Source organism: Ylistrum balloti, unplaced genomic scaffold, assembly GCF_031769215.1.
Source record: "Ylistrum balloti isolate Yb309-2 unplaced genomic scaffold, AGI_CSIRO_Ybal_v1 Utg371338, whole genome shotgun sequence".
Lineage (NCBI taxonomy): Eukaryota > Metazoa > Mollusca > Bivalvia > Pectinida > Pectinidae > Ylistrum > Ylistrum balloti.
The window spans coordinates 811,564-829,011 of NW_026782711.1; the positions used below are offsets into that span (position 1 = coordinate 811,564).

The window sequence follows — 17,448 nt, forward strand, 5'->3', positions numbered from 1 at the left end:
GTATGTGTTATTGATGCTAGAAATATGACCTTTTGATTAATCCAAAATATTTCTTTTTCTTCAATGTTTGGACGTTCCATAAAACAGGGCAGATTTTTTTGGTAAGAAATAAAACATGACATTAAACTTAACCAAATACAGATTCCTATTATTGTTTATACTTACAAGTTGCACTGCTATCATAAGTACAGTTTTCAGAGAAAATTTCCTATCACAAAGGTCAAACAGATCCTCAAGACTTGGTCCAAGTAGCTCCAGCACCAGTGCGTTGTATTTCCCACATGGTCCAAAGTAGTAAACATTTGGCACACCCTCTGAAAAACCCAGTTGTAATATTTGTACAATGTAAAAAAGAACCAGAATTGGTACAACATCAAACTACATCAACAGTATGAAGATATCATTTAAACTTTGAATGGTCTGCACTATTGCAATTTGATGGGAAATTCATCATATCTAAAAATTTATTATAAATACACCTGAAACTGTCCACTTCTAAAATTTCATATGTATACAAAAGTCCCAAACTATGGAAACAATAAGGTTTGACCAAAAATACAAAATCCCACAGAAAGTTGTCGAATAATCTCTGTAAAATAAAAGTACAATAAACTGAACATCAGTCAAAGATACATTAGGTGATATGCTGTACAAAAAACATTTGATGACTCATCTTGTTCAAGCCCATGATGAGACAATCACATGAGACTAAAAGCGATTACAGCTCTAATCAAAATCCTACTCTCTAACATTTTTATTGAGTACACATTGTAATCATTACAGAAAAGGTTCACTCATTTTTTGTTTCTATTGTCTACCGAGACCTCTGCTCATTAACCAATTACACTTGCCCCTCACCACGGGACTAGTAAATTTGATGTAAAGGGTAATGAAAATTTTCAATAATTGCTATGAAATCTTGGTGGTTGGACTAGAAACTTTTTTCTAGATCTTCCTCAAGGAGAGAACTTCATGTATCATAATATGTTTCATTTTATCATTTCACAATTTTTTTTCAAGAAGGAGAAATAGGGTTTTCAAAACTTTGATACATGTACATAATCATTTCCTCAGTTCAAAATTGTAGATATTCCCTATAACAGTATAATACATCCAAGACAATTCTATCCTATATGAAGCTAGCATTATAGTTCTATTAAACAGCTTGAGCACTGCATAGGGAAAATTATACACTAGTTCTCCTGATTTGCTAGCACAGAAATCAAATCAAAGTAATGGCTTAACAATGTCCATTAAAATTTTTTTCAGCCTGTTTTATTTGTTTAAATCCAGAGACAGCATAGAGATCAAAAAACAAATAAAAGGTTTTATCAAAGTTGATCAGAAACTAGCTATGAAGGAAAATGCTTTAATAATGAGTGCAATTTAGTATTTAAACAACAAAGGTAGACTTCAGACATTTTGAACAAATGACAATAATTTTTCCAGTTGTACAAATCTTTCTGGTTCTTTTGTCTACTGATACACAAATTTGAATTTCTTCTAACTAACCATAACACAAGTATGAAATTCTTTTCAACACTGCCTTCCGGAATGTGTAATACACAATGATAACATTTAATACCACAGAACTGATTGTCCTAAGTATCCTACCACTAGTATAGAGAAGTTCAGTATATATGTATACACAAGATAGACAGGCCTTGATGACAAATATTTCCACTTAACAAACTATTACATTCATACACTACTAATGGCTGATAAAACAAAAACTGCTTGTGTGAAATACAATAACTAATACCATCCTTTTCAATTTCTGTGACTCAGAAGGCTATAGGGATAGCTTAAATGAAAAATCTGACAATCAAAAAGAATATTCCTGAAGTGACATAAGTATTTACTATTAAAGTAAATGGCAATGAGCCGATTTTCTATCTTTATCTGGAAGTAGTGATAGCATTAAGATTTTTCTGCAGTGTTAAAAAAGCTAGATGTATCAGTGCAACAAGAATATTTCTACCAATAACCATTTACCATGGAAATTCTTTCTGAATTAAATTTCAAGTGTCTGAACTGTGAAGTTGATTGGATCCAACTTATGGGCTAAATGACTAAAAGTAGAATTTTTCATTCTTTCCTAAGTGAAAGCATGATAATGGCGTCAAAGTTAGAAAAGAAGACCTTGTATTGATATTCAAATATTTTAATGGAATGGTTATTGGCTGTTTTTCTGGGAAATTAAGCAGGATGTAATCTCTAGTGAGACTAACCTACAATGGGTCTGGCCTTTTGACACAAACTAGTAAAACATTAATGATTGAGGTAAGGGGCTGCACTAGCTCAGTCAGTTAAGGCAATGGCATATGTAACATTGGGTGAAGATCTGAGGTGTGTGGTTCAACGCTTCCTACCTGTGGTGGCTTGTGCTTCTCAGAAAGCTAAGAAACAAATAAGTCTATGCTGATGTGGTGGTGTCCTTGGTCAAGACACCTAACCCTAATCACTCTGGATGGCATGCAACAGGCCTCCTGCATGCTGTTCAGTGAGGTAGCCATCAGCCACCACAAACAAACCCCACCTCAAAATGAACCTTGTTGTTCATGAGGTAATAAACCCAACTAACAAAACTTACAAATGTTGGGGTAGAGGTGGGGGATTCAATATGGGTGGGACAGGCTAGTGATCAGGGTTGTAATATGCTGGTCTACCACAATACATACCTGCTTGGCCTAGCTGTTTGTAAAACCTATACTCTAGATGTAACTGTGGTGCTCGGGATTTCATAGGTTCCTGTAGAAAAAGAAAAAACTGTACTACAATGTGAATTAAAAACATTTCTTTATTACTACACTGTTCCCATTTGCTTGCCAGCTGAAATTGCAATTGCATTAAGACTGTGGTAATAATCAAAAGCACACCAACCCACATAATGTAAAATCTGCCCAAGGTAGGTCTGGAGGAAAATTGCAAGTATTGTTCAAGAAATCACCTCTTCGTTCTTGTATGAGAGCCAACTAACCTGGAAATCATAAATACCTCACATTTTTGTCATCATTTGAAATGTTTGAATGTGTTAATACATTGAGCTGGAAACCAAACTACACTTCCTTATTTTAGTCTGTACTTAACGAGTTTGGCAAAACAACTGAAAATTTCACTCTCTGAATTAGAAAGACACTCACAAAACTTCAGGTATTTCTGTTGTAATGAAAAGAATAAAATAAAGGAAACTCTGAAACACAATATATAAAGAATGCAAGACTATAACAATCCTGTTCAGACTTTTCTGAGAGGCAAAGATTTGTTAGCAAATAATAAGGAATATTTCAACATACACTTTGTTTGAAGAATTTCATATTCTTCATCTTTAATCTTGTTACAATCACTCTTATATGCATGAATTATACAGTAGCAAAAATTCACAATGAATATACTTTTCTTCATTCCTTTTAAAGAACTTGTGGTTCCAATTAGATCATTCATATCAAATAAATAGAAATCTTAGCACAAAAAATATACATACTGAAAGTATTGCTGATAATTTCTCTCATTATGAAATCTTATGAGCTATTGGTCAAACATTCTTAACACATCACTCCAACAAATCTGTTTATACTTTTTCTAGTTATACAGTATGTCTATTGTAAATACTAAATGTATATAAATACATACTCAGCTTTCAGGCTGGGATAACGTATTTGTTAAACTCAGCTTTAACCAGGATAAGTATTTTCTATACAATAAGTGATGAATCATTGATTATAATACTCCCACATTGCCTGTCACATTCTGTAGCAGACTATCCCAACCAAATCACCAGACATACCAATTCTAATAACAATACTTTCATTACACATAGCCTGTTCTATGTACCATCCTCAATAGTCCTCCTGCAAAAATACCATCCCTATTCTCACACCATCTCAAGTTCTGTTTACCTTAGCATCTCTGATAAAAACACCAGTAAAACAAATGATGTTAATGTATATGAACACATCAAATCAGTAACCATATCCTCCCTATGAAAATCAGACATAATCACAAAGCCTACACAAACTATAGTTGATCTCCCTTTTTTTGTCAGACAAGATTTCAAGCTTTTGAAACAACAATCTTAAATGGTAGATATGAGATAAGACATCTAAGATGACAAAAGTGTAATCAGCATATATGTTTACTTAAGAATAAGGCATGAATATTTAGGTATGATAAGCAACAGAAACCCTAGAATGATCTAACTGAGATGTTTTGACACTTCCAATAGGAAATGACTAATATGACTTGTATATGACAAGAGAAATTTAACAAAATCAATGCAAGTTTATTGTGTGATTATACAATAAAAATCATTCCAAGGACATAAGGTGTTAGCTTTATGGCAAAATCATTGGTGCAGCCATTCATGTTGAGATAACGCCAAGTGGACTACCCAAACTAAAGCAACAATTCAAACGGGTAGTAAGTTGACCTTGCACCAATAAACCACAGCTTGATGAGACTTGAGAGAAGTTTCTTTAGTCCCATGACTACGTTTATTTGACACCCACAGAATTAGCCTCAGCGAGACTGGTGAGATGGCTCCTACAGACTCTGTCTGGATCAATACAAACAGGACAGAACTATAACAGATCTGTTTTTCAATGGATTGTCATAAGTCATGGTATTTTGTTTCTATCCACATCAACTCAGATTCAATCATACTAAATAAACCTTTCATAATACTCTAAGAGATATGCTCTCTGCATAATCATCGGTGGTGCACTCTCCACTCGGTAGGCATATTTCTTAAAAATAAAAGTAATGGTGGAAATTTATTTGTGAAGCTGAATTCAAAATATTGTTTTTAAACAACATAAGTTGAACATTTTGACCTATTTCTGTAAACTATTCATTGTCATCAATGTAAAATTCTACAATAGTCAAACCTTTCTTAAAGGTCATCTTTATAAAAATACAACCTGTATATAATGGTCACTTGTTTTGATCTCAGTGTAATACAATGCATAGTCATGGGACCTCTTTATACAGAAAACCTGTCAATAAAGGCCACGTTTCTGTGCTCCATTTGGTAGCTTTTATAAACAGGTTTTGCTTAATAACACACCACAATTTGAACCAAAGATCAGACATAGTTTAGTAAACAAAAAGTATCTTTGATTTAAAATGATGATAAAAACAGATGTTATTATCTAGGATATTTATTTAGTGCTAACAATGGAGATTTACAGTCATCTATACAATGAAGAAACCACTTTACATAGATTGATAAGTGGGTAGATTACGGTTATCACCGTTACAACACAGACCCACTATCAAATGTAGCTGCCTTTCCCCGCCAACAGACTGACACACTGTACAGAATTACTGAAGACCCTGTAGTGGTTAAAACACTATTGAGTTTGGAGAGAAAAGAAACTCTCACACACTTGTGTGACAGTTCCGCAAGTACTGGTGAGCACTTACACGTTCACTCCAGTGACAGGTCGTGAGGTGCACGAGTAAAAAGAAGCAGTACAAATTCTGGGATTGTACTACTTGTTGTTACTACAGCGGTTAGGGTAACATACTGGTGTACAACATGTCACACAGGGTTCCACTGATAACAAATATTTCCTAATAAACATTCATTAAGTCATTTCATCTCGATGAAGTGTGATATTTTCCTCTAGAAATCAGGAAAATCTTCAGATTATTTTATGGAAAATTAGAAATACTACCATATTTCATGACTTTTTGCTAGGATAGGCTGTTTTAAAAGAGGGTAGAAAGTGGAAATTGTGAATAAGGCATGAACATTCACTTCATACCAAAACTGGTGTCGTTGCCGGGCAAATTTCTATGAATAGTTACAGCTATATTAATCTTAGGGCACTGAAACATACTTATTCAAGGTATTCTCATAATGAAGTTAGAACACAATCCCTAAGAAATGAAGTATCTTCAATCAATGGTAACCTGAAACTTAACTCATAGAAGATATTTTCATACATAATCTTTGCATCCAGTTTGATCAAGATCAAATTCCTGAAGAAATGAAGAGACTAAGGTGATGCCACTGAATGAGTTGACCATTTTTTTTTTAAAAAGTAAGAATAGTGACCTTGGACTTGACCTTGGAACTATGAACGAGAACTCAGTTATACAGATAAACATAAAAAATGGCAAATCTTTATATCATATCACAATAATAATGCAGTTCCTGGACTGATGGCATTGAATGTGACCAGGTAGGGACAGACAGGTCTGTCTGCCCTACTTCGTACACATAAAATGATTGTACCTTAAAAAGAACGCTGACTGTATACAGTAAACTTCCCTCTAGTCCGAACAAAATCAAATGAATAATGTTGAACCATTTAAATCATGAAATTTTATACTTGTGAAAATAAGCACGAACTATCAGAGTCAACATTACCATAGATTTCAATGTTATTTAGATATAAAACATAAGAGCCCCAAAAATGCATGTCTGCTTGTGTATTGGCTGAAGTCAGCAGTAACATATCAGTATGCAGAGTGTGGAATGAGTTTAGGGCGACAGATCACCGATTATCAAAATCATCTCATTGGTGCTTCTGAAGCATATCTGTAAGTCTTACAACTGTTTATCTCACATAATAGATACAGATAGTCAAGGTGCAATTATTTCAACCAAAAAGGGATAGTGAAACACGGTTGCTCTTCCAAAAAACACATTCTGACCTCTATAGTCATTGCTTGTTATACAAATTAGGGCCTCAAGAGCTGTCAGCTGGCTCAAATATGACGCGACAACATAACAAGACATAACACTAAATCAAAGCTAATTAAGTGACATGTATGTGTGAACTGCTGGTATCAGTTATTTACAATGGTCATTTACTAGTGATGCGACGATTATCAGATACAATTAATTATTGGAACTGTTACATTTTCTTTTGTTTCAGCGAAAATAAAATTCATATGCATAATACAGATGCTTATTGTCAACAAATTCTTTCTTATTCAATTTCTAAGTAAATAAGATATTCAAAATTAAAGCAAATTTCCCATCACTATCAAATACAACCAGCTACCTACAGCATTCACTCCTGATTTCAATAGTGACCACATGGAGGGATTACTATGATGCCAACATCCCTATCAACAGTTAGGCAAACAATTCTAATTGTAAGTGAAACAAGAATACCGAAAGTCTGAAATATCACTAAACGGATCATTATTGTTTTTATTTTAAAAACGATGTGTTAGATTTACCCACTTATCAAACTTGACTGAAGGTTTATGGTATACAAAGTTAAACTTATAACTCATGGTGTCAGACCTCATATGATGCTTTATTTAGGATAAAGTGATCACATTGGTCTAAAGTTACAAGATCTTGCTATAAACTATATAAAGATAAGTTGATCATAACCAGTATTAAAATGCTTGTTGACTGAAATGTCCCTCTATATTACAGTCCTAAATCAAAGCTAGGAAAGTCAATAACTGCTTTACTTAATCATACTAAAAACCTCATCCAGGCATGTCTTAAAGCTTGCGAATATGTCAGCGTATAATGAAATATTCATTTTATCTACATATAACATCAATGATATACGGATGATCTGCACTGCCTGCAGGTCTGCATGCACATCTGTGCTTGCTTAATTTGTACAAAACAAATTGGCTAAGGTTTGGTCTAGGAAATGTACAACATACCCATGCTACTGGTGGTTACAGCATATTAACCCAATCTATTTACCCAGCGTGATTGACATTTATGCAACTTATACCCTTCTCTATATTATCAGAGGTATACCATGCATTGGCCAAGGAGGAGTGACCCGACCTGAGCTACTGGCAGCAGTTCTCTATTGCACAAAGCCCTGTTACCAGCCTAAATACAGCTCCCTCAGGAGTCATAGCCAGATAAGCCATCAGGAATATGACTACTGTTAGTTCTGGTTGTGGGACTCGTTGGTGGTGAGATACAGCATGTGGAACAGCTGCAGTCAAGTTACTGTTTCATAATGTCTCACAACACAGGTTCATTTTGAGAAAACAGACCTAGAGCTATGAGTCATTGTTTTAAGAAGAAACATATTTATGCTAATTATCCTGAGAATAATTTCAAAAATACACAGAAAAATAAAGCAATTTAAAAGAACATACCAATATGACTATGACTGTTACTAACAAGAAGCCCACAGAACTTCTCTTTTCTATGTGATATTACAAATTTTTCTATTATTGGCTTTGTCTCATGAATTTTTTTGACAGGGAGTGACATCATTCTTTTATAACAAACTGGGTCTTCTCCAACCAGGGTTATAGTGGCTTTATCTGTATGAAACTAGGTATTATAGGATTCAACCCAATTTTCGACCCTTGAGCTACAATGTCCCCTACTTCTATTGAATAAACTCTTCCATTTATGATAAAACATGAGTTACCTTCATCCATAGTGGCTAAAGATAAAATTGTACATTACAACATAAATAGAACTCACTTTGTATATTGAATACTTGACTAAGTAGACTTCTTCATACTGTAAATAATCTATATGTTACAGCAGATAGTATCTTTACAACATGAGAGAAAATAACTGGTAACTGAGGAAAAAAATTGTGCATTCGCTACTAAATATTATCTCAGTTACAAAATACTTCAATGTCGTCAACCCCAGATATTGTTGCTAAATTGTACAATATCGCTATACAATAAAGGTACTATACAACAATTTTTTCTGCTTTACATATTGGTATCAAAATCATTTCTCTTTATGATCACAATTCAGTTGAATCTAAAATTGTATTTTCTATTTTTCATTACTTGCTTCTAAATAACTAATATAATTTCTTCTATCATACGAAACTCTCTTTAAAATGACATGTTACGTTGTGGAGTTTGTACTTAACCACCTTAGACTAATGAACTGTATTAATTGCCTTATCTATGCAGCAGGTGGTATTGTTTTCATGACATGAACTTTTTCTCTCATCAACAAATTCCACTTTATATCACCAAGGACTGCCAGTTAGTTTTTCACTGTTTATAGGTAAATATAGATATAAGCTTTAGACTTACTCAGAGTATACACAGATTTATGTCACATGTCTGCATGCAATCAATATCTAAAAGTGTTATCTAAAACCACAGACTTTTCAACAACTATTGATTTCCTCTTTGACAAACAATCGTCTTCTGGTGCCTTGTTTTTGTTCCTTTTATCATTTTCTGCTTTGATGACCAAAAAAAAGAAAGAGTTATAGATCGTAAAACAAAATAACTTTTGATCAATTTACAAACTAACATCTTATGTTTTGTATTCAACTTACTACAAGATTTTTTTTTGTTTTAAAGTCAAAGAAATGTGATGTCTTATTTTTCCCTTATATGGTTGTATAGTGATTATGACCAATATATGCTTCTATTGCCAGAGATTCTGTCATGACAGAGCTAAAAATCAATAACTGAATACTAGCTAACTACAGCATACCTCTGCCACCGCTCAATGTATACAAAGATATATACCCTGTACGCTAGCCCCCTACCTGTTGTTATACACAAATCAATGAAGGTTCCAGTCTATCCAATACAAACTCCATGTTAAAGATTCATTATAAGATGTAACACAAAACAAATCCGTCCAATTTTACCAGATAATGTAATATTGGTATATCCCCAACCCATGATATAACAATGTTATTAATTGACTTTCCCCTAATGATGTGTGATGATGACAAATCTATGTGATGTCTTCAAAAACAAATGAAACACAAATTCTAGTTTTTTTCACTCCAATTTTGCATTTAACAAGTTTTCAGAACATCTAACCCAAAAAGGAAGCTTATTTTTTATCATATTATAAATTCCTTCGTAAGAACTTAGCTTTCCATACTCCGTATCAACAATTCATGCCAAATATTGACTGAAGATTGTTTCCTATGCATTTTTAACTGCGATAAAATGGTGTCACTAACTGTCTAGCTGGCTACAGACACAACTCAGCCATGTTGACAACAGTAGCTTCACAGTATGACCTACTCAAACTAAGATAGAGGTGAACCATTACAGAAAAGACATTCCAATGTATTTTCGTTTATTCTAAAAGAATTCCACCTTTTGACAATATCTCGGTCATTGGTGCAAAAGGATGAAATATTCTATGTCACTTTTTGTGATATCTGTGAGCAAAGTTCTTGTATCTCTGCACAGTCATTACTGGGTGTCCCATTGACAGATTATGTGTCATTCTATCTAATTACTGACAAATTTATTTCTTAAATTTGATACAAAATGATCTTTCGATGAGGCTTAAATTAAGACAAGTATTATTTTCTTAACTGTCCTTATAAAGGTGAACCTGAAAATCTTTCTCAATACTTGATCTCAAATCATGCTCAGTTTCATACCAGATTTTTTAATGTTGATTGATTCATCAAATGGAACAATACTGAATGTTGCTCTGCAGCATGCTCCTCATCCTCAATGTATAGCAATTAGACAAGGCACACTTGGATACAGTAACTCTTCATCATGCAACCATTTAAAGCATGTTTCCTATACTCAAAAAGATGAAAGTGACCTGATGAATGTTAAGTGTGATATTGTGTCACACACTATAGTATTTTCTCACCTTAGATTCAAAGAGGCACTTGCTAAGATTCAAATCATATATACAGCGCATGTAAGAATCTATATCAAAATTCAAGCATTTAAAAATTAACCATCCTAACTATAGTCTGAATTTGAAGTAGTCCAAGATTATAAGTTTGATTGCCTTGTAAAACAAGTTTATCAGTGTATTTCATAATGTACACCTAATTCTTTTTATTTTTCGTGTGCATCAAGAAGACTATTTTCAAAAATTTTGATGAGAAACAGTTTTCAAAATTTCAGCAAGTCTCAAAGGAAAAGCATAAGCCCAGGACTGAAATATTTGAGTCATAAAAATCACCATGTACATATAAATACATACATATGAATAATCCTAAGTTCTATTACAATAAAACATCATTTTATTTTATTTTATAGGTAGATGCCATGACAACCAATCTGGGACTTTCATCATTATCAGAAGAGCTTGGTTAAACATTTGTCCTTTATTGGCTTTCCCTGTACTTAGGAGATGTCAGGCAGAAACTAAAATAACTATGACCATAAAAGGATACATACACTTATAACACTCCAGGATAAATATAGATAATATATAGTTAGTTATATTTTAAGTACAACAACTCATTCAATAATCACTGCATCACACAGGATAGAGATGACTCAAGACTGCAAAAGGAAGGGTTCAAATGCAGGTCATTCAACCTACACAGTCTGCAAGTTCTACTGCAATGTCAATGCTATATATATATATATATACACACATACTTTTTTTTGTCATGAAGTTAATTTCCTTCATCATACATATTAGTGATGCATTGTATTTAGATTTCTAATGAAAATTTTACTTACCAACTTAATAGCGACATGCTCATTGTTGTACAGGTTCTTGCCTGAAATAAATAGAAAGATTGGTTAGAATTCATCACAGAATGAACACATTACTAATCTATGTTCTTCTATTACCTATCATACTAATTAGATAAGTACATAATTAAGTCAGTAATACTGATGATCATTTACCTACAACAGTACTATACCATGACAGGCATTAAGTACATATTGAAAACAAAGTTAATTGACAGTGATGTCATGGCATTGTTATTTTGCTAACGCCTATATAGTAAGCTTTCTGATACCAATCCTTACAATTTGAAATTCATAGTAAGATTATACAGCGATGATTAGATAATATCAATCATAATAACAATTCTCAGGTGCATGGCTTAGTTATGTAGCTCATGTCATACATCATGATATAATGTATACACATTGTACTCATCGTAGTTAAGGCAATACCACATAAAGTCTTTCTCTGGTGGGAATCGGCACAAAGCAATGGTTTGTGGTACAAACTGTGTGGTAAAGCGTTATTCAAGAGGCACCTTAGTTTGTTTTGTTTATCCATCAACAACCATGACAGAACTTGTCAAAACCAACAATAGACTTATTTCAACAATGAATGATCATGAATGCAGCTTTCATATACCTTGCTAAAGACCGAGTATGAAATTTGATTGGATCAACATGTCACTGTATTGTATACACCAGTCAAGCTAAAATTACTTAAAGTTTTTTAAACAGGTACCCAATCTACCACTCGATTACTTGAATTCATTTCTGCAGATTTTCTTTTTTTCCTTTAAATGCTGATGAACTTTGACCTGAATTTATTTCCAGAAAGGAGTATTCTAACAACCTCACAATAATCACATAATTATAACATGCAATGAACCTATGTCATAATTCAAAATATTTATCAATACAAAAGCACTACATGGATTTGAGCTTGGACCTATGGCTGTGACCTATGCATTAAAATCACAACCAATACATTGAGGTCACTCACAGTGTGCAGTATGCTTGAAACTTGTCTTGTCACAATACACTTTACGTCAGGGTCAGTATATAGGCCAGAAAAATATTTCAATATAGCATTATTTGACTTTTTTGTTTTAACGTGACCTTTTTAATGTCAATAACATAATACCAATATCACACATTCAGATTCAATGGTGCAGCAGCTATTAGGCAAGTGTTAAGTTTCATCAGGCAACAAAACAAAGACTGATATTATATATAGCGGCCTTATTAAATCTCTGTAGAAGATACATTTTTGAAAGAGTTATAAATTGACATCTACTTTACTAATCATTTAATACTACATTTAATTTTCTATTACAGAAGGTTTTGTATACATGTAGCGTACATATATTCTCTAGCTGTCACAGTATTATTTTCATTAGTTATTACTTAAAAGACGACCATCCGTATCAATAAGAATATTCTTCAAATAAAAAAAAAAAAAAAACAAAATCAATATAGTTTGGAAAAGATTCCTTGTGTATGGTTTATCTGAAGAAACATGTCTTTGCCATTTTGAAAGTTTCAACATTAATAATAGGAAATATATCTGCCAGGGGCTGACACTCAGGATTTTGATTTATGGACAAAATCAATAGTCTAGAATAGATAATATGAGGAGATCAATACATATCTCTATGTGCTCTTCAACTATCTTAGATCTAAATACAATGTAGCTATAGTAACAAAAAAAATATTTATACATTGTAGCCTAAACCATAAAATTAATCACATGTTTAGAAATACCCAATATATCAATATAAAATACTGCACCACCAAAATATATCAATCATACATCAGGATTATTAAATCAACTTCTTTCTGAATGGAAATTGTTGATACAAATACTTTAAATACATTTTAATGAGTGAAGCTGGAAACATTTTAGTCACTACCTTCCTCATATGCAATAATAATTTTTTATGATAGTGTCGGCCTGTGTGATTTATAATGATGTCTATTTGATCACTGCCACGCCCAGTTCATAACTTCTAAACTTTCAGAGAACAAAGCTACACTACATATATATTTCTGATTTCTACATTTGTCAAAGAAAATAAATTTTTATATTAGTTTCTCTACATACAACAATTTACAGAGAATAAGTGTTCTGCAAACTAATGTTAAATCAACATATTGTGTTTACAGGTAAAAAAAGACATTTAAGTTTAACCACACATTCTACCAGAACAAAACAAATTCAGCTTCAATGTGATGTAGATGTATCAATCATTATGTTACTTAATTACACTATATTTTAAATATGATTAAGCAAGGTCAAGGGGATGGAGTCTAATTTTAGCTTATATCACTAGCTTCTCCATGAATTCTGCCAAAGTTTATGTGCGATTTTTTGCCTGTTATTAATGCACTGGCATAAAAGAGTTCCAAATATATTACAATACCATTATCTTCACACTCCTCTGTTAATTGGAAGCTGCTCAGACTGCCAAAATCTGTATATGTGCCATGTCAAAAATCAGACCTAAGCATGATATGTGAATGTATATCTACACTACAACCCGTACATTTCTGTGTCATGATAAGGGAAATGATGATGCATACATTTGGTAGATCAGGATTAGGACCGTGACTAAAGTATTGTACAAAAAACTACCTACATGACAGAAGTTAATTACTGTTCATTTGAATATGTCAAACACTTTTTGAAGTCTGCATCTTTGTGAACAAAATTCAATCTGAATGTATTTTCAGGATTCACATACTAAAAATGAACTTGAGATATGAAGTTAGATTTGTTTGATGCTTGGTTTCCTTGTTATAACCCTGTCCTCATTTTGAGAACTTATGGTAACATTAACCAAGATTTTCATAACAGATGTCATCAATGAAACAAAATATGTTGGCCTCTCAAGAACACCAGGTTTTAATCTCCGTATCCATTTTCAAAGGTCTCCATGTAAATATATTCTTTTACTCATATTGCCTTAAAATGATAGAATAGCTACCTCACTGAACAGCCTACAGGAGGCCCTTTACATGCCATCCTTAGCATTTCAAGTAAAGTGTCCTACCAAAGGATACCACCATGACATCACAGACTAGTTCCTTTTTCAGCTTTCTGAGAAATGAAAATCACTACCCGTACAGAGAGTCAAGCAATGCATATTTGGTCATCCCCTGAGGTTGTATAGGCTAACCCTGCCTGATCTATCACTTTAGGTTTGAATTCCAGTCTTATTCCTTATGCATACAGAAGAGTTTTTAAGATTTACTTATATTTTGCCTATTGGACTCTTATTTGTTCTGGATAAATGTGTAATGATGCTCTGTGAAGAATTAAGAATCTGGACAAATTATTTGATTTAATTCTCGATTTGTTCTCGTGTAGTTCAGTTCAATACATCTTTTGAATTAACTATAGGGCAGAGCAACACAGTCAATCCTATTGACTTTTCACGTACTGTGGTTGTGCAATATAGCCAATCTATTCAACTGTATTCAAAAACCAATGTCTCTTAACACTGAAGTACTCCTACATGTTAAAAGATTTGATCTAATTGACTAACAGAAAAGGAACTCGAAAACACAAACAAAGGCCTTAAGTATCTACAGGACATAATTATAGCATTACTTTTTTTTTAATGTACCAAAAGGGTATTGATGGAAAAACACAGAATGTTTTTGGTTTCATAGGTGAGGATACGAACAAGCAAACTGTAAAATATCATTATATAATTATGACAGACATTGATAAAAGGACAGGAAATACAAGAAACATGATGTCTCTTCTTGAACAAAAACACAACGCTGACATTACAGTTACAGGTTCGAAAAAGATCATGTAAAATGACTGATCAGCAGTTGTTTGCTTATTTTTTTAACTGTATCAAATCTAAGCATATCAACTGAGATGTGTATCAAATCTAAATGTTAATGTCTTGTTTTACCAGAATCATTACTTATCAATCATTAATAATCAATGACATTTACAGTAAAAATCTGCATAATGTGTGCATCTACATGAAGTGCGCAGATACCTTTAGGGGCTGAAAATTGTAAATATGTTTCTACTTGAATAATGTGCACACCCCAAATTTAGTAAAATTGATCTGTGAAAGCAAAGAAATTGATCTCGGAATGTTCAGCTAACTAGTCAGACCAATGATAGAAAGTCCAGAACTTGAAAGCAGTCTCTTCAGATTGTTTTTTTTCCCATTTTATCTACTGACTTTAAATTGCTTTCTGTTTAATTATAAGGTAGGGAAAAATGCCTAATGCTTGAGCATTTCTTATGTTTTCTTTGACATCACTAGTCTTAATCAACAGTGTTCAGTGATGAAATCATAAGCACAAGTTATTATCTACCTATTAATGACTGATCCAGGTAACTATGATCTCCTCGAGTCAAGTTTCATGTCTCACTGTCACATCGACTGTGCCAGCTGACGTAAATCTACTGCAAAATATTTTAGATTATATAACATCCTGGATTTTGCTTTATGTACCAAAATGCATATTTACTGATTTCTCATTCATGTTATCAGTAAAATTTTACTAAAACCATCACAATTGAGCCTTTCTTTAATTCTGTGAAGTTTTCTAATTTTTTTTTTAGTTTTTGGTTCAGTGAACAAGAACAAATTTCGGCCGTTTTTGATTGCTGACCTAATTCATCATACACATGCATGTACAGATTTTGTTTACAGCGTTTTGCACTTTGAATGTGTCAAGACTGAATATGTGGAGTTACTTGCAACTTGTCAATTAAGGTATTGTAATAATGACAACCAGGTAGCAGATACATTTTCTGTCAAAAACTATGAAAGTCTCACAATGAATGGATAAATGTCAGCCAAATGATGCTGGATAAATATGTACTGTGACAGAATGTTTTAAATCAAACCGATACAAACCAAAATCAAGAAGAATGAGCTGCTAATCGATTTCAAAGTAATTATATAATGAACTGTTTCTAGCTAATCAATATTTAAGTAATTCCCATCCTACTCTACCTTTCCTCTAGCATGGTTAATTTGGTGCTTTATGATTCCTTCTGATGTGCTAGGGACAATAAAAGGGGATAGGTCTATTGAAATGTTGGGATTCTGAGCCAGCAGAGTCCATAGTTTATGTTAATTATATCATATATATGGTGCTGGAGTATTGTGATTCCATCTTCAATTTTGGTTTCAAAATATGATCTATAATAGCTTTATATTCAGTAACAACTAACATACATGTACCTACTAATCAGTTTTAACTCTAACTGGCTTAAATCACAGAAACGTGTTAGATCTAAATTGCTAGAAATGGGAATGGAGAGCAACTGGACAAAACCCTAATGAGTCAGGGATATACTATTTCACCCAATATTTCATATATTTAATATTTAATTTAATATTTTTTAAATAGAACAACCAATTTAAGGGAAGGGGTTAATTTTTCTTGCAGTTATATGACAGGAAAATACCTTAGATTCTGCTTATATTAGACATATACACTTGTCAACAACCAGCACTGGCCTTCTCTCTCACATGTGGGTCTGCTCGGGGAGAGAGTGTCTTGGGTATCCCCTAGGAAATGTCTTATGTGGAATGTCTAAGTTGGGATTAATTTTTGTACCTTTGCTTTCATTGGATACTAGAAAGCATACTAAAATACATCTACTGCATATTTACAAGTTTGGTTTCTGTTTTTCTTACTGTATTTGTATACTTCTTTCTTCACTTCTATAAATATATATTTGGAACATGACAGGTTAAGGGCTTTATCCCAATCATAACCAAGGGCTAACAAGTGTAGACAAACTCAATAAAATTGGTAAAAACTAGAGCTGTGCCATGCCCGAGTACCAAGGACACATGTCGGGTTTGAGAAAGAATAATCATGTTTGAAAATGTGCATCCAGGTACCTGTCAAAACAGGAAATAATCTGTCTTCCATCTACAGGTGTCAACCATCAAAAAAGATACAGGATCTTACAAGAGTGTAAATATATAGTGGAATTTATTAAGCAAACTCAACAATTTGATATGACATAAGCCTTTAGGGGAGTGACATATCAAATTACTTGTCAAG

At 33.0% G+C, this 17,448-nt stretch overlaps 1 protein-coding gene across 6 annotated transcripts in view; it reads right to left on the reverse strand.

The window, feature by feature from the left end:
* LOC132562065 (casein kinase I-like) overlaps positions 1-17,448 on the reverse strand; it is a 46,539-nt gene that overhangs the window by 26,730 nt on the left and 2,361 nt on the right. For all 6 annotated transcript variants that reach the window (XM_060226795.1, XM_060226793.1, XM_060226794.1 and 3 more), the window contains exons 2-4: positions 11,395-11,435; positions 2,682-2,751; positions 166-314 (exon numbers count right to left, since the gene is read on the reverse strand). In XM_060226795.1, coding sequence (XP_060082778.1) covers positions 166-314; positions 2,682-2,751; positions 11,395-11,435 — 260 coding nt within the window. The remainder of the gene's footprint in view (positions 1-165; positions 315-2,681; positions 2,752-11,394; positions 11,436-17,448) is intronic.